The sequence below is a fragment of the Malaya genurostris genome, chromosome 3, assembly GCF_030247185.1.
Source record: "Malaya genurostris strain Urasoe2022 chromosome 3, Malgen_1.1, whole genome shotgun sequence".
NCBI lineage: Eukaryota > Metazoa > Arthropoda > Insecta > Diptera > Culicidae > Malaya > Malaya genurostris.
Genome location: NC_080572.1, coordinates 181,233,562 through 181,258,796, shown reverse-complemented (window position 1 = coordinate 181,258,796; position 25,235 = coordinate 181,233,562). Strand labels below are relative to the sequence as shown.

The window sequence follows — 25,235 nt, the reverse complement described above, 5'->3', positions numbered from 1 at the left end:
GTATATCTGTTTTCTGTGGTTCAGCATTAGTGGACAAACTATTTTTGAATTTTTTCATCGATATCTTGATTGAGGAAAAACAAACAAAATTGTTGGAATAATATTTATTTCATATTTTAGTTCCGCACATTTAGTTGAGTGGCTTCATAGGTGGCTTCTACTTCGACTGCCTGCTCTGGCCGGAAAAGACCGATGATCCAAAGGCATCGAATACATCATCTGTTAGTAGTGTGTTTTTTTTTGTGATAGAAATACACTAATCTTCTCATCTAAGCTAACCTAGTCACTGGTTATTACTGATCATGCCTTGAGAAATAATACTTTATTCTACATTAATTTTGATCTGTTTAAAAAAACATTCGTTTCCAATTCTTTAATTCCGAATTGTGTATAAATGCTTTCCGAGGTAGGCTGTGTTTTGCTCTGATAAATTTTCATTTTTGCTTAGTCAACAGAGATTTTTAGTTTTAGTCAAAACAAATGCTTCAGTTTTGATCAATGCGTTCTCTTAAGACAATATTTTCTATCATAAACTACGAAAGAGATTTTTGGAGAGAGGTGAACATTAATGGCGTTTTCGTTTTTAATTTGCACTACACCGGTGCAGTGCTACACGGAGGCATGAATAAACGAACAAAAATTACGAAAACATAAACAGTAACCATTGACTACAATAAACGAGTCCATTGCACAGAGCTACACCAAACTTTTGATGAGTGCTACACCAGTGGTATCGGTGCAGAAAAAGTGTAGCACTGGTGTAGTGCAATTGGTAAAAACGAACGGTTTAGGTGCAGCTTTCGCTACACCGGTGTAGTGAAATTTAAAAACGAAAACGACATAAGATATTTGGTGCGCGTGGTTAGAAAAAGTAGTTTCTATTTTTTGCAGTTGAAGATTAGCTATACTCCCTTACCAATAAATATAATAATTTAATAATGCCCTAAAAGTGCTAAAAGTATCTAAAACTTAATGCCGGCTTGAACCTCAGCCATGATTTTTGCCGATGTCTGCAGTTTGTTAGTTTCTTCAGCTGTGAGAATTTGTTTCACTACATGAGACACTCCGTTTCTGCCTAAGACACAGGGTAGAGATAGATACACTTCGTCGTTGATTCCATGCTCTCCCTAAAAGTATACTGTCGTTAGTATTCACGTTTAAAAATCAATTATAAAGAATACTAACCGAGACCAGAGTGGACACGGCATGTACGTTGTAAGTGTTCCTCAGAAAAGCCGATGCCAGTGAGGCAACACTGAGTCCGATAGCCCAGGAAGTGTATCCCTTCAGTTTGATGACTTCGTAGGCACTGTTGACGACTTCGTGATGTAGTTCGCCCCACTTTTCCTGGTCGTCTGACGTTCCGATGGCTGGATTGATTTCGGCTAATCGTACACCGGCAACGTTCACGCCGGACCAAACCGGAACGGAACTATCACCGTGCTCACCAATGATCCAACCGTGACATGAGGTCGGAGCGACACCCAATCGTTGCGACATCAGGAATCGGAAACGAGATGAATCGAGATTGGTACCGGAACCAATGACGCGGTTCTTCGGAAGACCGGACAATTTCCAGGCGACATATGTGAGGATGTCGACTGGATTCGAAACGACCAGCAGAATGCAGTCGGGACTAAGTTCGACCAGTTTGGGGATGATTCCCTTGAGGATGTCACAGTTGCGCTGAACCAGATTCAGACGGCTCTCACCTTCCTTTTGGCGAACACCGGCCGTGATTACGATTAAACGGGAATTGGCGGAAACCGCGAAATCTGGAATGAGAAAATTAATATCAGTAAAGAGTTTATGTTTTCGGGGTGGTAACTGTTACGAATAAACGAACGATGCATGAAATTTCCACACACAGAGGGTGCCACCTGTATGTTGCATGTGTGTCGTGCAGCAAATATATACGAATACACACAGCGGTGTGATTCAATGTATGATTTGACGGTCAGTGACACGCCACATTGTTAGTAAACAGAACAAGTATAATCGATTATGTGCCAAGGCCGCACGAGCTATCAATTTTTTTGGCTAATGATACTAACTTGATTATTTTTAACTCAGCTTGGACGATTTGATTCTGGAAACGTCAACGGATGTTACAATTGATGTCAATTGAGGTTGACATTTGGCTAATGCGACGGATAAGGTACGGCGTGTGCGATTTTGATTAAAATGCGTGCTTGGTCGATGAATTTAATATAGAACGTATTATCAAGTATGCTGGAATGTTTGTATTCGCAATGCTTTGTGTATTAATTGAAACATCTTGAAATATTGCCAAGAATGAAATGCTACAAAAGATTTCATAAAATGATTTAACATAGCAATACTGAACTTTACAAATTGGCTATTCAGTGCACATATTGCCCACTTGTTCAGTTAGCCTAGAATAAACCCCAGACGTTCACATCCTAGGTAACCAACAAAAGGTATTGAACATTATTCTTGCTTTAAATCAGCAATCTTGATTCAAAATGTTGTGCATACACTAACCACAAACATTAGCAATGTTTAGCTGTATTCGATATTCAAGCAAGAGTCATTGAAAATCCAAATAACGATTTGTATGCTGTCATAATGTCCATTAGTCTGTGCTCATTGGTTACCTGCACAGCAAAACAATAACGGAATTTACACGATGTTTGAATCAACACACTTTGAAAAATCTAGTAAATTTACATCTTCTGATGCCACCATGTTCGAGTCATGACTCATCTTTACAGTTGATCGAGCACAAATTAAAATGCATTCTGACATATTTTTAAGCTCTGAAACATGTAAGTTTACACGTGTTAGACCTTTCAAAATTGCAGTAAATTAGATCAATTTCTATTAAGCAGCATCTTAATCTGTTATGCCAAATGACCATTATGCCAAATAACCATTATGCCAAATGTCGTTATGCCAAACGGTATTATGCCAAACGGCTTTATGCCAAACGTGGTAGCCCCGTAATTCATAAAGACCTAATTTGTCAAATGTTAGATGAGCTTGAATTTTAATGGTTTCGACTGTAACTTGCGTTCTAAATGCACCTTTTACCAGCCTGCATGCTTCTGTGGCTCAGTCGATTATCAGATGAACTAGCGATCCAATGATTCTCGGTTCAAGTCGCGGTGATTGCTACAGTATTTTATTTTTTTATTTCAATGAATTTCATGTCATGGAGTTTTAGACACAATATTAAATGTTCTTCAACGTAAATTTGCGTAAACTGCAACGCTCCATTTAAGTGCATCTAATAAGATGTAAAATCACAGGGTTTTTTTTAAGTGTGTATGTGCAAACGTGTAAGTCATATGAGTCATAGCAAACGTGTAAATTTACATATTTTAGCACTTAAAAGTATGTCAGAATGAATTAAATGTACGTTATATTTACTGTAAAATTGAATTATTTTTGACGCTCATATATGCCGGACTCAGAAGACGTAAATTTACACGGTTATTTCTAGGTGTGTACATCTTCTGAAACCGACATATTCAAGTGTCAAAAAGGACTCATTTTTACAGTTTATCTATAACATATTCAATGCATTCTGACATAAGTAAGTTTGCTTGAAAAGCTGGGTATGATCGACACATATTTGAATCATTTATGTTATATTTAGTCATTTTCCTCATTACACTGGGGTCTCTTTTTACGCGGTTTTGTCCCAAAGTCGATTTTCACAAAGTAAATTTTTTTGAGATTTCACCACATCTGGACGTTTCATGCATTTCTAAGATATTTGGCATCAAAACATTTGTTTTTCTTTAGTTTGAAGGTTGATTTTTACGCGTATTTCCGAAGTTACGCGGTTTTTAAGCGCGGTTTTTTACGCGGTACGTATCCCCCGCGTAAAAAAACCCTCAGTGTATTGGGAAACGGTGCTCAGAAAATTTACGATTTGGGTTGGATCAGCGCCGAAATTTACTATTCTTTGGCTTATGACTTATATTTCCACAAGTTGAGGAAGAACGAACAAAATTTTTTGAAATTAAATGCTATGTTGCATTATATTAAAAAATGAACATTCATCACTTTTAAAAAGTACTAAGATAAATCTATTTAAAAGTGCGACTTGCTTCAGACATTCTTTATCCTTTATCTTTCGAAATCCTACACAGACAAAAATATTTTGTGAATTCACATATTTTTCTATGCACATATTTGGAGCAGGAAATTTAATATAAAGTTACTTTATACTACATTATTTGAAGGCAAAACAAGGTGTTAATTCAATAATACAATGCTATTCAATGACAACACATTTCAAGTAAATTTAATTTCGATGATGGTTTTCATTCAGGTTTTTTTTCATATATATTATTGATTCACATGTCGTGGAAATTGCATAATATTATTTCCCTTGTTGATTAAATGAGCCATAACTCTTAAACATGAATCCCGTATCCGACCCGAGTTCGATTTTTATCTTAACTCAAACCCGATTAAGAATAAAAATCTCTACCCATGCCCAATCCGAGCCCGAGAAATTCTAGTTCCTAACCCAAATCTGATCTGACGGGAACCGTTGTCGGGTCTGTTTCCGGGTGGTATAAATCTGTATATATAAATTCTGGTGCCAGACACATTTTTGATGGAGAAGATTCTTGCTTGTACACTGTGCTTTACCGATGCGGTTCTGTTATTATTGTAGTCCTTAATTGTCTTTCATATATTATAAAACTATTTTATAAATTTATTACATGATTAAACTATGCTCTGCCACCGATTTTTTTCTCATTATTTGGTAGGTTTTATTTTGCCTCGTCGGATTCGAGTTCTGCTCGGAATTTGAGTTCAAATACCCGAAATACGACCATCTATTGGTGCTCTCGAGGTCCCATACAAAGTTCCTGAATTTTATCTGGATCTGACGTCCGGTCCTAGAATTATGGTGTAAAATGAGCAAAACATTGCAAAATGTTCACTAACTTTTCTCGGAGATGGCTCATGTGGTCTCAACAAACTTTGATTCAAATGAAACGTATTAAAGCCGATCAATCACTAATAATCACTAATCAGAAGTCAACAAATCAAAGCATAGATAGCAAAGCATAGCATAGATAGAGTAGAAGTTCCCAACGTTTCTGTTTGATTTTTTAAATTTTTGGTGGTTGTTCAAAGTGAAAACTACGATTTTTCACGAAAAAATCCACCATTTTGTAACTGTTAAACCTCCCCAAAGTAACAAACAACGAAAAGGAAAACGTTGAGGTCTGGTCTTTTATATGTAGAAAGTGTGTGCAAAATTTTTTTAAAAAAAAAAAGGTGCAGTAAATTTTGAATGACGATGGACACGGATTTTTAAAACCTGCTTTCGAGATTAACGCGTTTAATGTTTTTTGTCTATAAAATCAATGGAAACAATTTATTACTCCAGGGAGCCCGTACGGTCTAATATTTTCAAACAATCCCATTTTGTCTTTTATAATTTATTATAATGAAACATTTCAAGAATGTTTTGTCAAGTTTTGAAGTCTATCGAAGTAGAAATCTTGGGCCTGTGCACCGAGCATTTGCTGTTTCGCAGAATGAGATAGCCATAGATAAAGGTTCATAACTTCCAATAGGCTTGAAAATTTCACAGAATATTCTTGAAATGTTTTACTATAAAAAAATATAAAGAAAATAATAAATGATTTTTCAAAAGTGTTAGACCCTATCCGGCCCTTAATAACTATCATTCATTATAAAATGATTGTAGCAAAGTCATTGCGATACTTTCCGATGCCGAACTTGATATTCTTTTTCAATAAACTTAAAAACCAATTCGTAAATGTACAGAACAATTGGATGGATAGTGCTGCGATTAAATCGGTTCTAAGAATCCTTGCAGGTCAGGGGGCTCGAATGTACGACAAATGACTTTCAAAAGTAGCGTTTTTTTGAATCGGTCATCCGGAATAATTATAGTAGTATATCAGTTTTATAATTATAAAACGAATTTCAGTCCATGATATAGCGAATCTCTGAAAGATTATTCACATGGAATGGATTGTATTGATTCCCGGGTTGGCGGTTCAATGCATAGGACGCTGGTCTTACAAGTCAGTTGTCGTATGTTCGAGCCCCGACCTGGAAGGGTTCTTAGTGTCAGTAGGATCCATAGTACTAGCCATGCAATGATTCTGTACACTAAGAATCGGCTGTGAAGTCTGTTGAAACAGAAAGGCAAAATTCCACAAAAGGAATGTAATGCCTTTGACTTTGCTTTGGATTGTAGCAGTATAGACCATTCTAATCTCGTCAAACTGAAATTTCAGATGACGAGTTCGAGAATGGGACAAATGACATGCGTACAACATTAGCAATAAGCAGATTAGCCTTCTTCTTGCTTTCGTTAAACGGACACTGATTGTTTTTCGAAATCGCATACTTGCAAGTCGTTCCGGTGAATTTCGGCTAATGCCAACGATTAACAACTCTATGTCAATTTACCAGTTGGTGAATCATACGCTACATTTGACTATAATAAATTTAACCAAAGTGAATCGCGTTCAAAGTGGCGTGTTGCAATCCACGAAAGATAGATCAAATAACTGTTGCTAACAGTTCCAAAAAAAGTTACATTCTTCTGCTGTCGACCGCGGGAAGCAGCGCAGAGAGCAAAATTTAAAAATTTCTTTCTGAAGCATGCGCAACATCGTGCAATATTTCCTCCCTGGCTGTCAGTGACCTACTAGCGAGTGGGAAACTCGACCCATGCTGAAGAGTGCAATGAATCTCCTAGTCACTTTTACTTTTTATTTAGAACTTCTCTCGTGCTCTCTCTCTCCTCTGATCAGATGTAGGCTACTCCCAAGGATGTCTGAATGATAGTGAAAGCCAGGCATGTATCGAACGTCACTAGTGTAAGAATATTTCCCGAAATCGAATCCCCGTTGAACGTACCTGTACTGGCATTGACCTGGGCGTTTTTCATGAAGGCTGAACCATGCTGCAAATCCAACATCTCGCCCTGCAGTTTGTCGGCGTTGACGTCGATGAGGGCCACCTCGCTGGAGACACTCTGTTAGGTTGATGCATTTTAGTTGATGGGAATCCCGGTCTCAAAATTCCACTCACCTGAGTTAGGATACTGAAGGCACATGCCATACCGACCTGGCCGATACCGACGATGGTAACCTTGTTTCCCGATGTGGCCATCGGTTCGGCAATTTCCTTCATCAGCAAATTTTTCACAGACATTTTTGTTGATTTTCTGGAATGAACCGAAGACGGAAAATTGGTCACCGTTATTTTCTCTTGAGCGAAAGGTCACTTTCAAAATTTCAAGCACACGGTTCAAGCATTCATTCAAAATTTTTTCCCAAGGTCACTTTGGAAACCCCCGGTTTCGAGAACCACCATGTGCTTCGCACACCACTTTTTAATAACACAAATTCCACTAATACACGATTTTTACGCTAATAATGAATGAATCACCAACTCACATTTAATAGCAATTGCTTCCAGCAGATAAACAAAAGTGCTTTCAACTTTAGTACTGTAGAAAACCACACCGCTTTGGCGAACCGCGTATGAACAGTGCAAGTGACGGAATACGTATGCCAGTACGCGTCGACCCAGGCACAACATATAAACTTCGTGGCGTTACGTTTGGATATCCTCTCGGTGGAAGAGACTCTGAAGGTGACCTTTTTCGGTTACCGCTGCTACCAGGAGAAATGCTCAAAACGCCGATGACGACATGCCGTCGGAAGTAATGATTATTGTGCTGTTTGGTTCCCTGAACAAAGCTGTCTGAAGGGTTTCCACTCTGTTTTGTCAGTGAGACGGTTGATTGCTGCAGACAGACGGGGAGTAGTATTGTGTCCACATGAACGGAGTCGTTACTCTTCGTTTCTTTCTCTCTCTCTCATGCTAGAAAAAGCCGATACTCGTCACCGTCATTGATGATTTTTGCACGTTGGCATAGATTTTGTTTTGGAACTTACACGCCACCCACTGAAGGCATATTGTTTGCAGTAGATGTGAGTGCGTTACGTTTTCCAGTGAATTTCGTTCTCAGCGTACGACATGTGAGCTGATTGTGATGAAATTTAAACAACTTTTGATTAATATTGCATTCGAGTATGATATATGACGGATGCGTTTGATTGACCTTCCTCACTCTAGTTTATTAGTTAATATAAAGGATATCTTTCGCAAAAATTTAAATTTAAATTCATAGACAAATTTTAAATTTTTACGAAAGATAACCTTTTTTACGTCCGCAAATATGTTTATTTCAAAAGGTAATATACATGAAATTTTCTTCGCCGAAGCATACTACTGTGTCTGAGAACCCGGAATGTGATCATAAAATGAAACTTGTCTCATTTATTTATTTTTTTAAATTAATTCCATCCCTTTCAAAGCAATCCCCTTCCGACAAAATACACTTGTGTCAACGTTTTTTTACCAGGCCTCGAAGCATGCCCAACGGTCATTCAGCACCTTCTTCGATTCGGCTCTCATCGTGCTTCCCGAAGTGGCCTTTTGAGTATGAAGAACAATCAGAAGTCACACGGAGCCAAATCTGGCGAATAAGGTGATTGTGGAAGGATTTTGTGGACTATTCGGCGAAAAACGCACGTAAAATCGATGCAGCATGAAACGACACATTATCGTGATGCGAAAACTAGTAGTTGTTAGCTCATAATCCTTGCGTCTTGAGACATAAGCTTCATAAAAATGACGCATAAACCGAAAATAATATTCCTTCTTTACAGTTTGACCATGCGGAAGGAATTCATAGTTTGCACCATACCACGATAATCGAATAAGACAGTCCACATCGCGTCATCTGTCTTTTTTGAGCTTTTTGTATTGGGTTAGGTTCATTCGCCGAAAGTGTCATTTCGCCGAGTGGGTCATTTCACCGAATCGTACAATTGTCTTATTAACTTATTGAAATTGATGTAAAATTAAGACAAATGAGATTTACTTACGTGTTTACGCCCGTTTCGTTGACCTACAATCGTACTTCTGGAATATTTCCTTGATAAACTTTTCCAAATTATTGACTTTATTAGCTAAAAGCATTAAATCATTTGCTTGAAGTATCTACCAGGCAAATATTTGCGGCATTTTGCTTTAACATAAAGCAAAAGAATAGAAATTTAATGTGACTTTGATACATCGATTTTGTTCGAGTGCTGTCCGACCTCGCTACCGCTCGTTCAAACCTAACTAAGGTAAAGAAACTTAGCGAAACAGGTTTGTATGTCGGCGGCCAACTTATCCAGTATCGTTTAGGCTCAGAAAAAAGTGCTGTCACAAAAAACGAGCTTAACCCACCTAGCAGTGAGACGATACCTTTTTTTTATCAATCCGCATGTGTTTTTTGCATGAATATTCTTTGGTGTGTTTAGGTCCCATGAAATTATTTTGATGATTTTGAGACTTCGCAGACGATTCTTAGCGTACAGAATCATTAAATGGCTGGTAATACGATCCTACTGACACTCACCCTGTGATTCCGGAACAGCCTGTCGGAATCGGATAAAATTCATCAATTTTGTATAGGGCCATAAGTCTATAGATTGGATTTTTTGTTTATGGAATTCGATGTGGTCATCTTTGAGAAAACGCCTGAGATATTCCCGAAGCTGTCGATACCGGGATTTGGAAATTTGTGTATCCGAAGTTAGTTAAATTCGCATAAGGGATTGTAAAACATTTCATTTGATGTGTTGTTGCCATCTTTGAGGAATCGTAGTGTATTCCAAATAAAATTTTGGGGTACATTTCGGCATCGAAAACCGAATGCTGGTAAAACATAAATAAGTTTATTTGGTCATCGACTATTGAAATCTGCAAACCCGATAAACCCGATTAATTTATGTGAAATTGAAATTTTTACACTAATCACCCTGTGTCTCCGAAACCAGAAGTAGGATCTGATTAAAAAAAAGTGTATTTAAGGAATCATAAGACATCTAAGATGGAATTCAATAACTGGCTCTAGGATTAATATATCTTTCATTTGAATCTAAGTTTGTGAGAATCAATCTTTTCTCAATAGTTGCATAACCTGTATATATAAGAAATATTAAAATCGTGTTTCACTTTGCTTTCAAACATCGATTTTTCATGAAATGCTCAAAACTCCTTATACAGGAATAGAAAGGAAAAGTCATTTTCACAAAATTACAACGAGATTTATATATTTTGTTTTTGAGACAGATATTGCCAAAAAACTGCTAATTTTGACATAAAACTTGGTATAACTAAAAAAGTAAACAACGGATCAAAGAACGAAAACTATAGCGTTTGCTCAGTGCCTCAGATAAATTTTTCATTTTTTTTAAATATTTTTTATGTATATAAAAAAGGGAAAAAGAAATGAATCAACGGAAAATAAAGTTTGCTTCAAATAGAATTGGAACAAAGACAATTGCCTGTATTTCAGTTATTTATTATTGTATTCAAGATCTTTTTTTATACAAATGTAGCGTTTTCTTCATACTTTCAAGAAAAAATACGGATAAAATTATTCGTCACGGTTTTGAAGGAATTCTCGAATTTTTCCTGTAACACGGCTCAGTAGGCGGCGCACACCTTCTTCGTCCATCGTTTTAGCTATCTTATTCCACTAGGTCGTCATCTGATTGATGTCTTTGACAACGTTTCCCTTTGGCTTGAGTCTCCTCTTCATGATTGCCCAGTATTTCTCAATAGGGCGGAACTGGGGGCAGTTGAGTGGGTTAAGGTTTTTCGGAACAAACTGGACCACTTTCTCTGCATACCATTCTTAAACGGCTTTGCTGTAATGACAGCTTGCCACATCTGGCCAAAACATTACAGGATGGTCGTGGGATCGAATGAACGGCAAAATTCGTTTTTGGAGACACTCTTTTTGGTATAGTTCCGATGTCATTGTCTTATTTGTAACGAAAACTTTCGTTTTTTTGCCGCAGCTGCAAATGCCCGGTCAAATCATAAATTTTCTTGCAAATTTGTCGGCAAAAACAAATTTAAATTTGGCTGGAACATCCCCCCGAGCCGTTGCCAAGTAAAATTTTTGACCTGGGATTTGACCGAAGTCAGCCTTGACACAGGTTTCATCGTTCATCAGAAGACACCCGTTGAACTTGGTCAGCACCTGGTCATATAGTTTCCGAGCACGAATTTTGACCACACTATTCTGTTTCATGGTCCGATTTGGCTGTTTGCTAGCTCGATACGACTTGATTCCTTCCCGGAGTCGAGTTCTCCTCACGGTACTATGGGAAGCACCGAATTTCTGACCAAATCACGGTCCGACAGATTAGGATTCATCTTAATCGTCTTCAAAATCTTACCACGCAGTTTCCGGTCGTCAGTTCGACTCCGACGATCGGCTTGAGGCTTCCGAATCGTCGTCAATGTTTTCTTATCTTACGCGCCATACGGTATTTCTGGGGAATTTCAGCTGTTTGGCTAGCCTAGATGAAGACCACATGGATTTTCCAAATAACTGTGCACAATTTTTTTTCCTTCTTTCGGCTTCCATGTTGATTGTTTACAAAGTACAGTCGATTTTCGGAATGTCAAAAATCATACGTGAAGCTGACAAAATTCCCGACACGTGGGCGCCAAGAGCTTCCAAATCCGTCCACCAGGAGCGCCACAATATGAGCAAAAGTTTGTTCCAATTCTAAATGAAGCAAGCTTTAATAACCCGCGGAGGTCAAATTTCACCATTCCGGATATTACTCGATCACAGTATATGTTACATGGTACAATAATTTAATTTTCCTACTTATTAACATAATCAAAGTAAAATATAGCTTAGCTTAGTAGACCGCCTTCGAGTTTCCTCTGGTTGATAAAAAACCAGTTGAAATTGCATATTCAACCAAATGCATGATACTTGGGAGTAGTAGATCATATTCAACGTGAAACCTATACTGTCTTAGAGCATGAAATGATTAGTTTCGGGACTAACTAAGAAAATCACATCTTTTTTGTAATACTTTATTCATCAACATAATCAACACAATCAGTCCAGGGTTTTCACTGACATTTCAATACCTTTCTTGTAGAACGATTTATCTTTCGCCTCTAAATAAGCATTTGTTTCAGCGAAGCCTTCCTTGTTTGGATAGCGGCATCTCCTTCATAGGAGCATTTTTTTAGACCTGCAAACAGGTAGCAGTCGCTGAGGTCCATATCCGGCTAATATTGTGGTGCGGCAGCAATTCATACAATTCCTCCACGGTTGTCGTTGTCGTTTTTAGTTCCCCGACTTTGACAACAGCTTCCTCATAGACTGCAAAATAGTGTACACATTGCCGTATGACACTTTTAAGATATCACGCTATGTTTATTTAAGGTTTTTAAAAACGATTTGAAGAATTTATTTCTCGGTTTCCGGTGTAATTACCTCATTTGGTCGGTCGGAGCGTTCAGCAGCTTCAGTGTCAGTACGAGTCTGTATGAACTGAACATACCACTGACAAATAGTTGTTTTTGATGAAGCAGAATAAATTGGCTTTTCAAGCCAAGTGTCACTTAAATCACTATAACTTATGGATCAAACTTCAGACTGGCATGAGGTTTTAACTGGCATCTCTTGAAGTTTGATACTCATGAAAAATAATACGGAAATTTTGTTGGCAAAGTCATCGTGGTGCTATTATATCGATTTATGGATTGACTTTGTAAACGGGCTTGAAGATGACGTGGTAGAGATGACTTGGGTAAAACCCAGTTTTAATGGATGTGTTTTTCAATTTCTAAAACGTGTCCGATTTACCCCCGGTCTCTCCTATATTATGAAAACACTCCCCGAAATTTTTTGTGGGTACGCGCCTGGTTAAAAAGGCAGTTTTTGAAAATTTAAGGTTTCTGACATCTTTTATATGGGGAAGTATCACTGTGCAGCGCAATGAAATTTAAATTCCATCTTGTGTGAAGAAAATCATAGGTTAAGTGAGCTTAACAGAGTAAAAATGGCTTCCACTTTGATTCCGGCTAGCGTATTAGTAAGCTTCTAGTTTATTTGATCGATTCCGGCTAGTATATTAGTAAGGTTCTAGTCTATTTAAAACGTGGTAGTGAGATGTCCATCTCCTCTGTGTGACGAAGAGTAAGCAAAATTCAACAAAAAGCACTGAATCGCATCAAAGTGCTAGATGCAGAGCTACCAAATTCTCTGAGGTGGATGCAGATAGTTTCACAGAGGTGTACACACCGGTGAACACTCTGGTGTATGGTTTGCGTAGAAGAAGCGTGGGGCACGCAAAATCAGCAGAATAAAACAATTTATCGTTGAATTTTTGTTTTTCTTTGCAAGTTTTTCATAGCAAGGTCAGATCTACTCTTTATCAATTGAAGTTTACAGAAGTGTTCGCTCACCATCACGCGCCAGTGATCACTTGGGTGTATTTAGGCGAGAGCACGTGAGAGCGATTCATGCGAAGAGAATGTGGTTCTCTCGCAACAGCTTCTTTCAACACAAGCACACACTCAAAGTTTGTCTAATGGACACTGAGAACAAGTGCGCTTTCCTCTTTGTGTGGAGCACACCAAATGTATCCGCAGTGTAGAAATGAGACTTACGCACTGGTGTATCACTCTAGTGAAATGCCATCACGGCATAAAAAGCCTTGGTATTACATTCCTGTAGTGGAATTTGACCTTCTGTTTCAACAGACTTCGCAGCCGATTCAGAGTGTACAGAACCAGTGCATGGCTGGTGCTACGATTCTACTGACACTACGAATCCTTCCAGGTCGGGGCTCGAACATACGACAACTGGTTTGTAAGACCAGCGCCCTACGCATTGAACCGCCAACCCGGGACAACCCCATCACTGCATAATTCATTCAATTTGAACGAAATATTACTTTCTTATGTACTGAATTTGCTGCTTTCTCGAATGTCCAAGTCAGTTGGTATAAGTTCTTGTTCGGAATGTAATTTAGGAATGAATTTCGAGCTAGCGCAGCCGTAATGAAAAAAGTGAAGGAGATAAGTTGTATAATTATATAATCCATGTAAACATAAAAATGAGTTCAATTCGTTTAGAAACAGATAAATATATCTAAGAATCAGATCCACAATAATTATTTTTTTCATGCCCAGGACTATTGATTTTTCAAGAAGAATTCTTTTCCTCAGTGCAGGTGCATGGATGTGTCGAAAATAAAGTTTCGTCGGTAATATGAGTAAGCTTATTGCTTTTAATGTATAGAACCTTTTTTACTGCTCAAATGATTTTTTTTCATCAGAAACTTAAGGCCCAAAGATTATATAAGATGTAATTTCTTTATGTTAAACTAACATTATTTAAATGAACAAAAAATGTTGATTTTAAGTTTAAGATAAAATAATATAAAAAATTGAAGAGACGTTTTTTTTAAATTGATTCTTTAAGTTAATTTTTCAAATTCTTAAAAATGTGCTCGATTTTTTTCCATAAATGTATTTTTACATAGCTCAATCCTCTGCGACATCCTTGTTGTACACAAAACACCGATTAAAATAAAAAGAACACAATTCAACACACTGAGTTCTTGTCTAAATATTCATAGAACGGATACTTCCAGGAGAAAGGTTTCAACGAGAAAATTTCTTGCTTTTGATCTGTGAAATTATTTTGTCTGTTGGGGATGGGTATAGCGTGGTGGGTTAGTCGATATCTTTCACGCAGCCCACCTGGGTTCGATTCCCAACCCCGTACATAGAGTCAGAAAGTTTTTCTGACTCGAAGAGGCGAATGACATTATGGTTAAAACCTCTATAATCAAAACAAAAAAAAATTATTTTGTGGTGATTGGTTATTTTTCATCAAAAGCTTGCATTCTTGAAAATAACTTGAAATTGCCAGAAAAAACTCATCGCATAAATGTTATTGGGCTGGTTTCAAAAGCAGGTTTGAAATAACTTTTTTTTGAAAAATTGAGCAGAAATTTTTATTTTATGTTGATTTTTTTATGAGATTTTCTCAGTTCTTGAGAAAGCGTCTGACTTTTCTTTGTGCGTTCATTTCTTCAGAGCGCTCAATAGTTCTTTCGAACTTCTTCTTCGACACCGCTCTTATTGAAGTTTCTACCATCTACTTAAACTGTAAAAATTTCATGCAAAAGTATTTACCCCCTTTTCAAAAATCAGTCTTGAGTCAAATTGGTCCCTTCATTCATGCAAAACAAATGGTTTGTCATACTGAAGATGTGTGTGAAACTAGTCAATTCGGGTTTTGTCACGTTTTTTTGCTGGTAAATTCTGGAATCGCTTTGCTTTAAACCACTTAGTTTAGTTGATTTCTGACTGGTAAGCTCATCGATATCCTAACTTATATATGATATGAATTCGATATCATAACACATGGGAAAAACATTGCTTTAGACAAAAATGAATCGACTCTAATCTACGCAGCCTAAAATAAAGTACCACCTTTGCAGAGAGCGCGAGAGCTAACCTCGTTAACATGATTTACTCCAGTTACTCTTTTTTTGCGAATCTGCATTTGGCAGTAACGATAGCGGTGTTATCAAAAGAAAAAAAAAATCATTCACAGACCACCTTTTTCAACTACAAGTGCAGACAAAACAAGTAAAAGCTGTTATGACTGTCCAGACATTGCGCTGGTTTTGAGTGACATACTGACGTAGAATATTACGTAGTTACAACGGTATTCATACTCAATGACGTATATTTTATACCTCTAGGGATGGAGAAAGATGATGCAAACGGAACGAAATAATATGCATTATGGTGACTGTACGAAACGAAACATAAACGAGTAGACTGATGGTTACGAAATAAACATATGTTTAGTTTACAAGCACGCACAGTGCTTATGTTAGATTTTAGGTTCAATATGATTCCGTTGTATGAAAAAGAAAACAAATTGAAGGCATTATAATTTCATCAATTTGTCAATTTACGATGAAAATTGAAAATTTTATAAGTAAGTGATACGATTCTTCCGAGACTAAAAGATCAATTCTGCTAACAGTACAAACAAGTTTTAGATCGTTATAATAATACGACTACTTCGATCCTAATCATAATTTTTTTTTATCTATGGTGTGAAAGAAATCCAATAGGAGTCACACTTCCGTTTACTTTCTTTTATATTCAATCTGTCCGACTGCATCTGCAGGAAAGCTATCAGAAAATATACCGTCTTTTTATACCTACTGCTTTCATCAGGCAGATGCAGCCACAAATCGTCTATCCGTGGCCTAATGTTAACAGATGTTCAAAAACAAACACCAAAGTTATGTTCTACACGCTTCAATTTTGTCGTTGGATTCGAGAATCACACTCGTATAGCAAAGCTCTCCTTCTACGTTATGCACAATCTCAGCACGCAATAACAGTGTAGTGCAAGAATGGATAGATAGATTGGCTGACAAACGGAGTGAATATCATTTGGTTGTTATTTGGGTCAATTTAGGTGGAGGGTCACGGAGTAATATGCACACCCGACGTAGGACACAGTTTTTGTTTCTTGTGGTGTTTTGAGAATTTAGAGATTTTATTAGACAGACGGGCACCACTTAAAATTGAATTTCACGATCGGAAAAAATTATTTAAAAAATACTAAAATGTAAGAAAGATTAGTAAATTTGATATATTAAGCTTTGGTATCATTTAACGATTGTTGTTATTTTAAACAGTTCTTTATGCTATCTGTTGCAATCGCTCGGTTGGCAAATGTGAAAGTTTTTTTTTAATAACTATTTATTGGAATATGAGTTAAAATTAAATTATTAAGATTTAAATTGGGTGTTCAGCCACAAGTGGTGACTTTTCAGCCCTATTTAATACATGATTTGGTTATTACCATGAGGACATCATTTGCTTCCACAATTCTGAGATTTTTGTGTAAAGAATTCTAAACCTACTTGTATTGTGTAATAGGGAAAAGGAACTTATATACTAACTTTCTTAATAATAAATACAGAGAGCGAATCGATTCAATTAAAGATTGCATCGATTTTTGTAGGAATTTGCTTATAATATTATGTGACATTACATCTAATGGTTTCATATTTGTGAGTCTGTGTAACTCATTTGTACTAAACCAAGGAGGACGCTTCAAAATCATTTTTAGAATTTTATTCTGAATCCTTTGAAGCGTTTTCTTCCTGGTAGAACAACAACTTGACCAAATTGGTACTGCATAAAGCATGGCTGGTCTGAAAATTTGATTATAAATTAACAATTTGTTTTTTAGACAGAGCTTAGAATTTCTGTTTATAAGAGGATATAAACATTTAATAGGGTAACGGCTCCCTATTTCATCTGAGCTCCTATTTCCATCTCATCCCTTCACCTCATAACTTTGAACATGAATAATATTTTAAAACCTACCTGAACCAAACTGTGAAATGTTTTAAAATGATTATAAAAGCTATTGTCACACTTTCTTATTTAAAGAAATGATTTTAAGTTCTTCGGTTATCGTTTTTTTTTTCAAATATACTCACTTTTCAATTTAGGACACATTTTCGTCTCAAGATTTACAGTTCGTCATGTTTCTGATTATCTACTAATCGATTCGTCTCAAAACATGATCACTTTTTCGCACAATTACACTACCATTGAATGCTGGATGACTTCATAATTAGTAATGTTCACTTGCTGCTTGTTTAATTAACGATTTAATACTTCAAAAACTACCCGACAAACAATAAAAGTCTTTAAAAATATGAGATGAAAGTTTTTCACTTAGTTCACTTGATTGCCCTTTGTTTTCATCTCATTTGGTTTCGCAAAGTTGCCAAGTTATCTCATAATGTAACAAAACAAAAATTGTTTTTCTTCTTCAAAATCTCATCAAAAAGTATGTTTTTTGTATCCGTGACATTAGTTTAATTATATTATTGATATTAATATTTCAATAAAACTGTTTTGGCTTCGAATATTACCAGGAAGAGCATGTTAAATACTAATGAAATAACCATTGTGGCAAATCTAGTAGCACTGGTTTCATTCCGCTATACGTCAACATAACGCTGTGAAGTGTGTGTGTTTCATGGGCTGTGCACAGAGATGCCAGATATTTTCATAGAAAATATGTATTACGTTGCATAGAAACTCTATATCTGGTCTATCTGTTTTCACTAATAAAATGATGTTAAATCTGTTTTTACTAATAAAATCTGTTAACATCATTTTATTAGTGAGAACAGATAGACCAGATATAGACTTTCTATGCAACGTAATACATATTCTATAAAAATATCTGGCTTCAAATAATTCAAATTGGTTCCAAATTTTAATATAAATGTTTGTCAGTGTTCATAATCAATTATCTACATAAAAGATTTCCACTTTAACATGTGATTTGTCCGTTGATTTATAAACTTTCAAAGAATCACTGCAATCAAATACTAATAGATACTCAGAAAGAAAAGTCTAATTTTTAACTTCTTTCTATGAACCTGTACAAATCTGTTTAAAATTTAGGAAATCTTTACAAAATCGGTACTTCGATTTAAACCAGTATGCGAACGCAAAAATCTATACAATACATATAAATCTGTATAAATGGCATCTCTGGCTCTACACTTTGTTTTAAGAAGGGCTAATGAATAAATAGTAACAATCACAGTTTTGTTTTTATTTAAAGTTCATCAAATTAACTTTTCAGTAAAATTTTAAATTTAAAGCGAAAGGTAACGGAAACGACTGAAAAATTTTAAACGTTGAAATGATTTCAAACTGGTTCTAAAAATATCGTATATTGTCTCATAGTTGGCATTAGGCCGTTTCTAAGAAGAATTCTGACATTTTGAACCTGAGAGTGTAATAGTGGAATATTTCGTTTTGATTGCTGTCGCCATTGCTAATTTATTGGATGAATAAAGGATCAACGATAGGATGGATAAAAATCCATTGAAATGAAATTAGGAGCAGAGTAGTGAACATTTCATAAGTGTTTTTTGCTGTTTTATGAACATTATTTTAATTTGCAAGGAATGTGAATCAAATCTCAATGTAGAGCAAGGCGAATGAAGCAGTAATATGAAATAGTTATAGTGATTTTAGTGGCTAAATCGAGGTTTGAAGGCGACGTCCTTACAAATGAGATGAAATAGGGAGCCCTTATCCTATATTTATTACACTTTGCCTGGATTCCTTCAATGTGATCCTTGAAAGTGAGTTTTTTGTCATACGTTAAACCTAAGTATTTAGCTTGATCAGACCATGTCAATTCCAAGCCATTCAATTTGAGAATGAGATTATTGTTTGGTTCAAGAAAAGAAACTCTTGGCTTATGATGAAAGATAATTAATTGCGTTTTTGCTGCATTTGGTTTAATTTTCCATTTTGACAGATAATCACTGAAAATATTTAAACTTCTTTGTAGGCGACTGCAGATCACTCTTAGATTTCTACCTGTGGCTAACAGACTTGTGTCGTCACAGAATAGCGATTTCTGACTACCAACGGGTAGATTTGGAAGATCAGAAGTGAAAATATTATACAAGATTGGAGCTACGCTCGAACCCTGCGGAACACCGGCTCGTACGGGTAGCAATTCAGATTTACAATTCTGATAGCTAACCTGAAGAGTACGATCAGTTAAATAATTTTGAATCATTTTGATCAAATAAATAGGAAACTGGAAATCAGACATTTTTGCTATTAAACCTTTGTGCCAAACACTGTCGAATGCTTTTTCTATGTCTAGAAGAGCAACTCCAGTGAATAACCCAGAAGATTTATTTGCTTCTATCATTTTTTTTTTTTTTTTTTTTTTTTTAAAGTAACTTTTTTTTTTTTTTTTTTTTTTAAATAACTATTTATTGGAATATGAGTTAAAATTAAATTATTAAGATTTAAATTGGGTGTTCAGCCACAAGTGGTGACTTTTCAGCCCTGTTATATATATATATGATTTGGTTATTACCATGAAGACATCATTTGCTTCCGCAATTCTGAGATTTTTGTGTAGGGAAAATTCTAAACCTACTTGTATTGTGTAATGGGGAAAAGGAACTTATATACTAACTTACTAACTAATACAGAGAGCGAATCGATTCAATTGAAGATTGCATCGATTTTTGTCGGAATTTGCTTATAATATTATGTGACATTACATCTAATGGTTCTATATTTGTGAGTCTGTGTAACTCATTTGTACTAAACCAGGGAGGACGCTTCAGAATCATTTTCAGAATTTTATTCTGAATCCTTTGAAGCGTTTTCTTCCTGGTGGAACAACAGCTTGACCAAATTGGTACCGCATAAAGCATGGCTGGTCTGAAAATTTGTTTATAAATTAACAATTTGTTTTTTAGACAGAGCTTAGAATTTCTGTTTATAAGAGGATATAAACATTTAATATATTTATTACACTTTGCCTGGATTCCTTCAATGTGATCCTTGAAAGTGAGTTTTTTGTCATACGTTAAACCTAAGTATTTAGCTTGATCAGACCATGTCAATTCCAAGCCATTCAATTTGAGAATGTGATTATTGTTTGGTTTAAGAAAAGAAGCTCTTGGCTTGTGAGGAAAGATAATTAATTGCGTTTTTGCTGCATTTGGTTTAATTTTCCATTTTGACAGATAATCACTGAAAATATTTAAACTTCTTTGTAGGCGACTGCAGATCACTCTTAGATTTCTACCTGTGGCTAACAGACTTGTGTCGTCACAGAATAGCGATTTCTGACAACCAACGGGTAGATTTGGAAGATCAGAAGTGAAAATATTATACAAGATTGGAGCTACACTCGAACCCTGCGGAACACCGGCTCGTACGGGTAGCAATTCAGATTTACAATTCTGATAGCTAACCTGAAGAGTACGATCAGTTAAATAATTTTGAATCATTTTGATCAAATAAATAGGAAACTGGAAATCAGACATTTTTGCTATTAAACCTTTGTGCCAAACACTGTCGAATGCTTTTTCTATGTCTAGAAGAGCAACTCCAGTGGATAACCCAGAAGATTTATTTGTTTTTATCATGTTCGTAACTCTTACAAGTTGATGAGTAGTTGAATGTTCATGACGAAATCCAAACTGCTCTGGTAAAAAAATTGAATTCTCATTTATATGAGTCATCATTCTTAACAAGATAATTTTTTCAAAAAGTTTACTGATAGAAGAAAGTAAGCTAATTGGGCGATAACTTGATGTTTCTGCTGGGTTTTTATCAGGTTTTAGGATAGGAATTACTTTAGCGTTTTTCCATCTTTTTGGGAAGTAAGCTAATGAAAAACACTTGTTGAAAATTTTAACCAGGAGTCTCAAGGCAACATCGGGAAGATTTTTAATAAGAATATTAAAAATTCCATCATTACCAGGAGCCTTCATGTTTTTAAGTTTTCTAATAATTGATTTAATTTCATCAAAATTCGTCTCAATAATGTCATCGTGTGATAACACTTGAGTTGAAATATGATCATATTTCAGTGAGACTTCATTTTCAATAGGACTCACAACGTTCAAATTAAAATTGTGGACACTCTCGAACTGCTGAGCAAGTTTTTGAGCTTTTTCGCCATTTGTAAGAAGTATTTGATTTCCTTCCTTGAGAGCAGGAATAGGTTTCTGAGGTTTCTTAAGAACCTTAGAAAGTTTCCAGAAAGGTTTAGAATATGGTTTAATTTGTTCAACTTCTTTAGCGAAATTTTCATTTCGCAAAAGAGTAAATCTATGTTTAATTTCTTTTTGTAAATCCTTAACTATGTTTTTCATAGCAGGATCACGAGAACGTTGATATTGTCGTCGACGAACATTCTTCAACCGAATGAGCAGTTGAAGATTGTCATCGATGATAGGAGAATTTAATTTAGTTTGAGCTTTGGGAACTGAAAGATTTCTAGCTTCGATAATATAATGATTCAAATTATCAATTGCTGTGTCGATATCCGCAGAATTTTCTAAAATAGTTTCATGATCCACATGATTTTCAATGTGAGATCTGTAATCCAACCAATTTGCTCTATGATAGTTGAAAATAGAACTAATTGGATTAATTATAGCTTCGTTGGAAAGTCTGAATGTTACAGGAAGATGATCTGAGTCAAAATCAGCATGAGTAATCGGTTCACTACAAATGTGACTTTGATCTGTTAGAACCAGATCAATTGTAGACGGGTTTTTCACGGAAGAGAAACAAGTAGGATTACTGGGATGAAGAACTGTAAAGTAACCAGCTGAGAGTTGATTATGAAGTATTTTACCATTACTGTTATTTTGCCTACAATTCCACTGGACATGCTTAGCATTTAAGTCCCCTATTACGAAAAATTTCGATCGATATCTTGTAAGTTTTTGCAAATCGCCTTTAAAGAAATTTAATTGTTCGCCGGTGCATTGGAATGGCAAATATGCTCCAGCGATGAAATAAATTCCATGAATGGTTTCAACTTCGATTCCCAAGCTTTCAATAACTTTAGTATTGAAAGAAGGTAAAATTCGATGTTTAATTTGCCGTTGGACAAAAATGGCAACTCCACCACCAATTCCAGTAAACCTGTCAAATCGATGAACCACATAATGTGGATTACTTTTCAATTTTACATTTGGTTTAAGAAAAGTTTCTGTCACAATGGCAATATGAATTTTGTGAACTTTGAGAAAATTATAAAATTCATCTTCACTCGATTTCAAAGATCGAGCATTCCAATTTAAAATATTCAAATAATTATTTAACATCACTGTTAAATTTTAAATTCATTATAATATTATTTGCAAATTTCCATCCGATTTGAAATGCTTCAAAAAGTGATGAAGTCGAATTCATTTGGATGATCATTTGAAAAAGTTGATCTTGTAGGTAGATCATTTTATTTTCAGTTATATCGCCTAAATCGACTTCATTTAAAGAAGCGAATGGCATTGAAGGAATATTTGTAGGTAGACTGCCATTAGAAGAAGATGGTTTGGCCGATCTACCTATTAATAAATTGTTTTCGTTAGAAGATGAACTGCAAGGCGGTCCTGTGTTTTGATTATTTACATTAGAAGAAATAGGTGGCAGATTTCTACCTAATATACCAGCATAACTGACATTAGAAGAAGATGATGACAAGGTCGATCTACCTGTCAATAAATTGTTTTCGTTAGAAGACGAATTCGCAGGCATGCCTGATTTTTGTTTTGAATTCGAAGAAATAGGTGCCTTAGAAGAATCAGGCGTGGCATTTGTAACGGTTTTTTGATTTTCAGGTATGTTCTGTAAGCTAGTTGATTCGACTTGTTGTCTAAGCGAACGAGCGTTTAAAATTTTTTCCCTTACAGGATATTTCAAATAATTGGATTTATGATTTCCATCGCAATTTGAACATGAAAATTTATCAGTGGTTTCATTCATTGGACGTCTTTCGAATGCGATTTACCACAATTCAAACACCGTATATCCATATGACAATTTTTGGTTCCATGACCGAAGCCTTGGCAACGACGACATTGCGTTAAGTTTGCAATACGATTATGCCGTTTATAATGTTCCCAATGAATTTTAATGTGGGAAATGAAACGTACTTTTTCTAAAGTTTTCAAATTGTTTACATCACTTCGATTGATTGATCATTTGATAAGCCTTTCAAGACAGCCTTGAAGGGTCTGTCTGATTTTATATCAAATGAATCAAATTTATGAAGTTTCTCGGTCAAATATCGGATAAGACGTTCATAATCTTCCAATCCATCAACCAAGACTCGACATTCTCCTCTTCGTCCGATTTGAAATGAGACTTTTACTTCCAGGAGAAAAGTAGAAAGCTCAGCACGGAATGTTTTGAAGTCGGAAATCATCACCGTCACTGGTGGCATAGATTGTTGTTTCTTCCCAGAACGACAAGCGTCCATTTTGGGAATTTTTGAAGAATTTTCTTCTATGTCGCTACAATCGGATTCAGGAAGAATCTCGTAAATATTGTTAGACGGCATAGGATCGGCGGAAGGGAAATCCGTCCGTTGTCTTTTATTTTTACATTCAGATTCTATAAGATCGTGAATGTTATTAGAAAAATGTTGAATAACGGATTGTGATTTATTCCGTATTGAATTATTTTTAGCCTTAGGCTTGTTGCCTTTCCGGTTGGACGCAGGCATTTTTGAAATGAATGGAATTTTGAAGTTTGAATAATAGTTCTTTGAATAGCTAGCCTTAAAAAAAGGCTGATTAATTTCTTAGTCACTCTAATATCACTCTTTGTATAGCCTTGAGAAAGGCTGACTAATTGTTAGTCTTTAAAAAGACTGTTAATGATTCAGGTAGCCTTGAAAAAGACTGAAGCCTTGAATTAATGAAACTCTAGGTAGCCAGAAAAAAATTCCAGGAGCCAAGAGCTATATGCGTGCGGTGCGAACGACTGTTCAACACCGACTGAAATGTGAAAGTTATTCAGCGTTTATATACCGACATAAAAGATGGAGCACCCTGTACATGTTTCAGCACTTAAAAATATATCAGAATGCATTAAACGTGTGTTAGATCAACTGTATTAATTTTTTACGTTCGAATATGTTAGTCTCAGAGGACGTAAGCTTACACGAATTTTTCTAGTACATGTTGAAAACGCCTTTGACAACATACGGACCTGAGTAGAATGTTAAAATTATCTTAGCTGTTTGATCCAAGTTATTCTAGTGATTAAATCTACATGCCTGTTGCAATAACTATTTTTCAATTCAGTCTTGTTTAGACGTGGAGCTTTGAACTTGTCTCAAATTTTATTAGTGTCTAACGAGAAAAACAGATTGGAAACAAGACTTACGAATAGTTATAACTACTATTATATTACTCATAACCACCAATTAAGCTACTCTGCATGAGTTGCACACACGAAGAAACAGCTTCGGGTGTCACGCAGTTCAATAGCGCTTATATCTCTATTTAAGTTTTTTCGGGTCAATAATCAAAAGCTGCACAGACTCATACTACTCGTGTCAATCTTTGTTTATCATATCACAGTAACATCAAGAAGGAGGCATTGAAGTCCATTGATTTGCCTAAGACCTCTCCGAGACTCAAAGGGACTGGAGAACATCCCAAATAATCGAACGTAGTACATCACACTATCCGTCGTTGCTTGAACGTATCAGTTTATCCAGAAAACCGTATTCGTGCATAATCTGCCATATCATTCTCGATCGATTGTGTCGTATGAAGCTTTGATGTTCATGAATATGTGATACATATGTACGTTGTACTAGCAACACTTCTGGAGTACTTGTCGGATCGCGAACAAGTGATCCATATTGGCACGAGCACCAGAAAATCCCGCTGCTTAGTTACTAAAGATAGTTAATGAAAAAAGATTTTGTTGGAAGGTAACGCCTAATC

At 35.9% G+C, this 25,235-nt stretch overlaps 1 protein-coding gene across 1 annotated transcript; it reads right to left on the bottom strand.

Moving 5' to 3' along the window:
- Positions 1-89: 89 nt before the first annotated feature.
- On the bottom strand, positions 90-7,771 carry LOC131437312 (L-lactate dehydrogenase). Its single transcript, XM_058606580.1, has 5 exons — positions 7,434-7,771; positions 7,066-7,201; positions 6,892-7,009; positions 1,186-1,775; positions 90-1,127 (listed from the first exon to the last, which is right to left on the bottom strand). Exons 2-5 carry the CDS (start codon positions 7,186-7,188, stop codon positions 963-965), a joined length of 996 nt encoding a protein of 331 aa, XP_058462563.1. The 5' UTR covers positions 7,189-7,201; positions 7,434-7,771; the 3' UTR covers positions 90-962.
- Between the last annotated feature and the right edge of the window lie 17,464 nt (positions 7,772-25,235).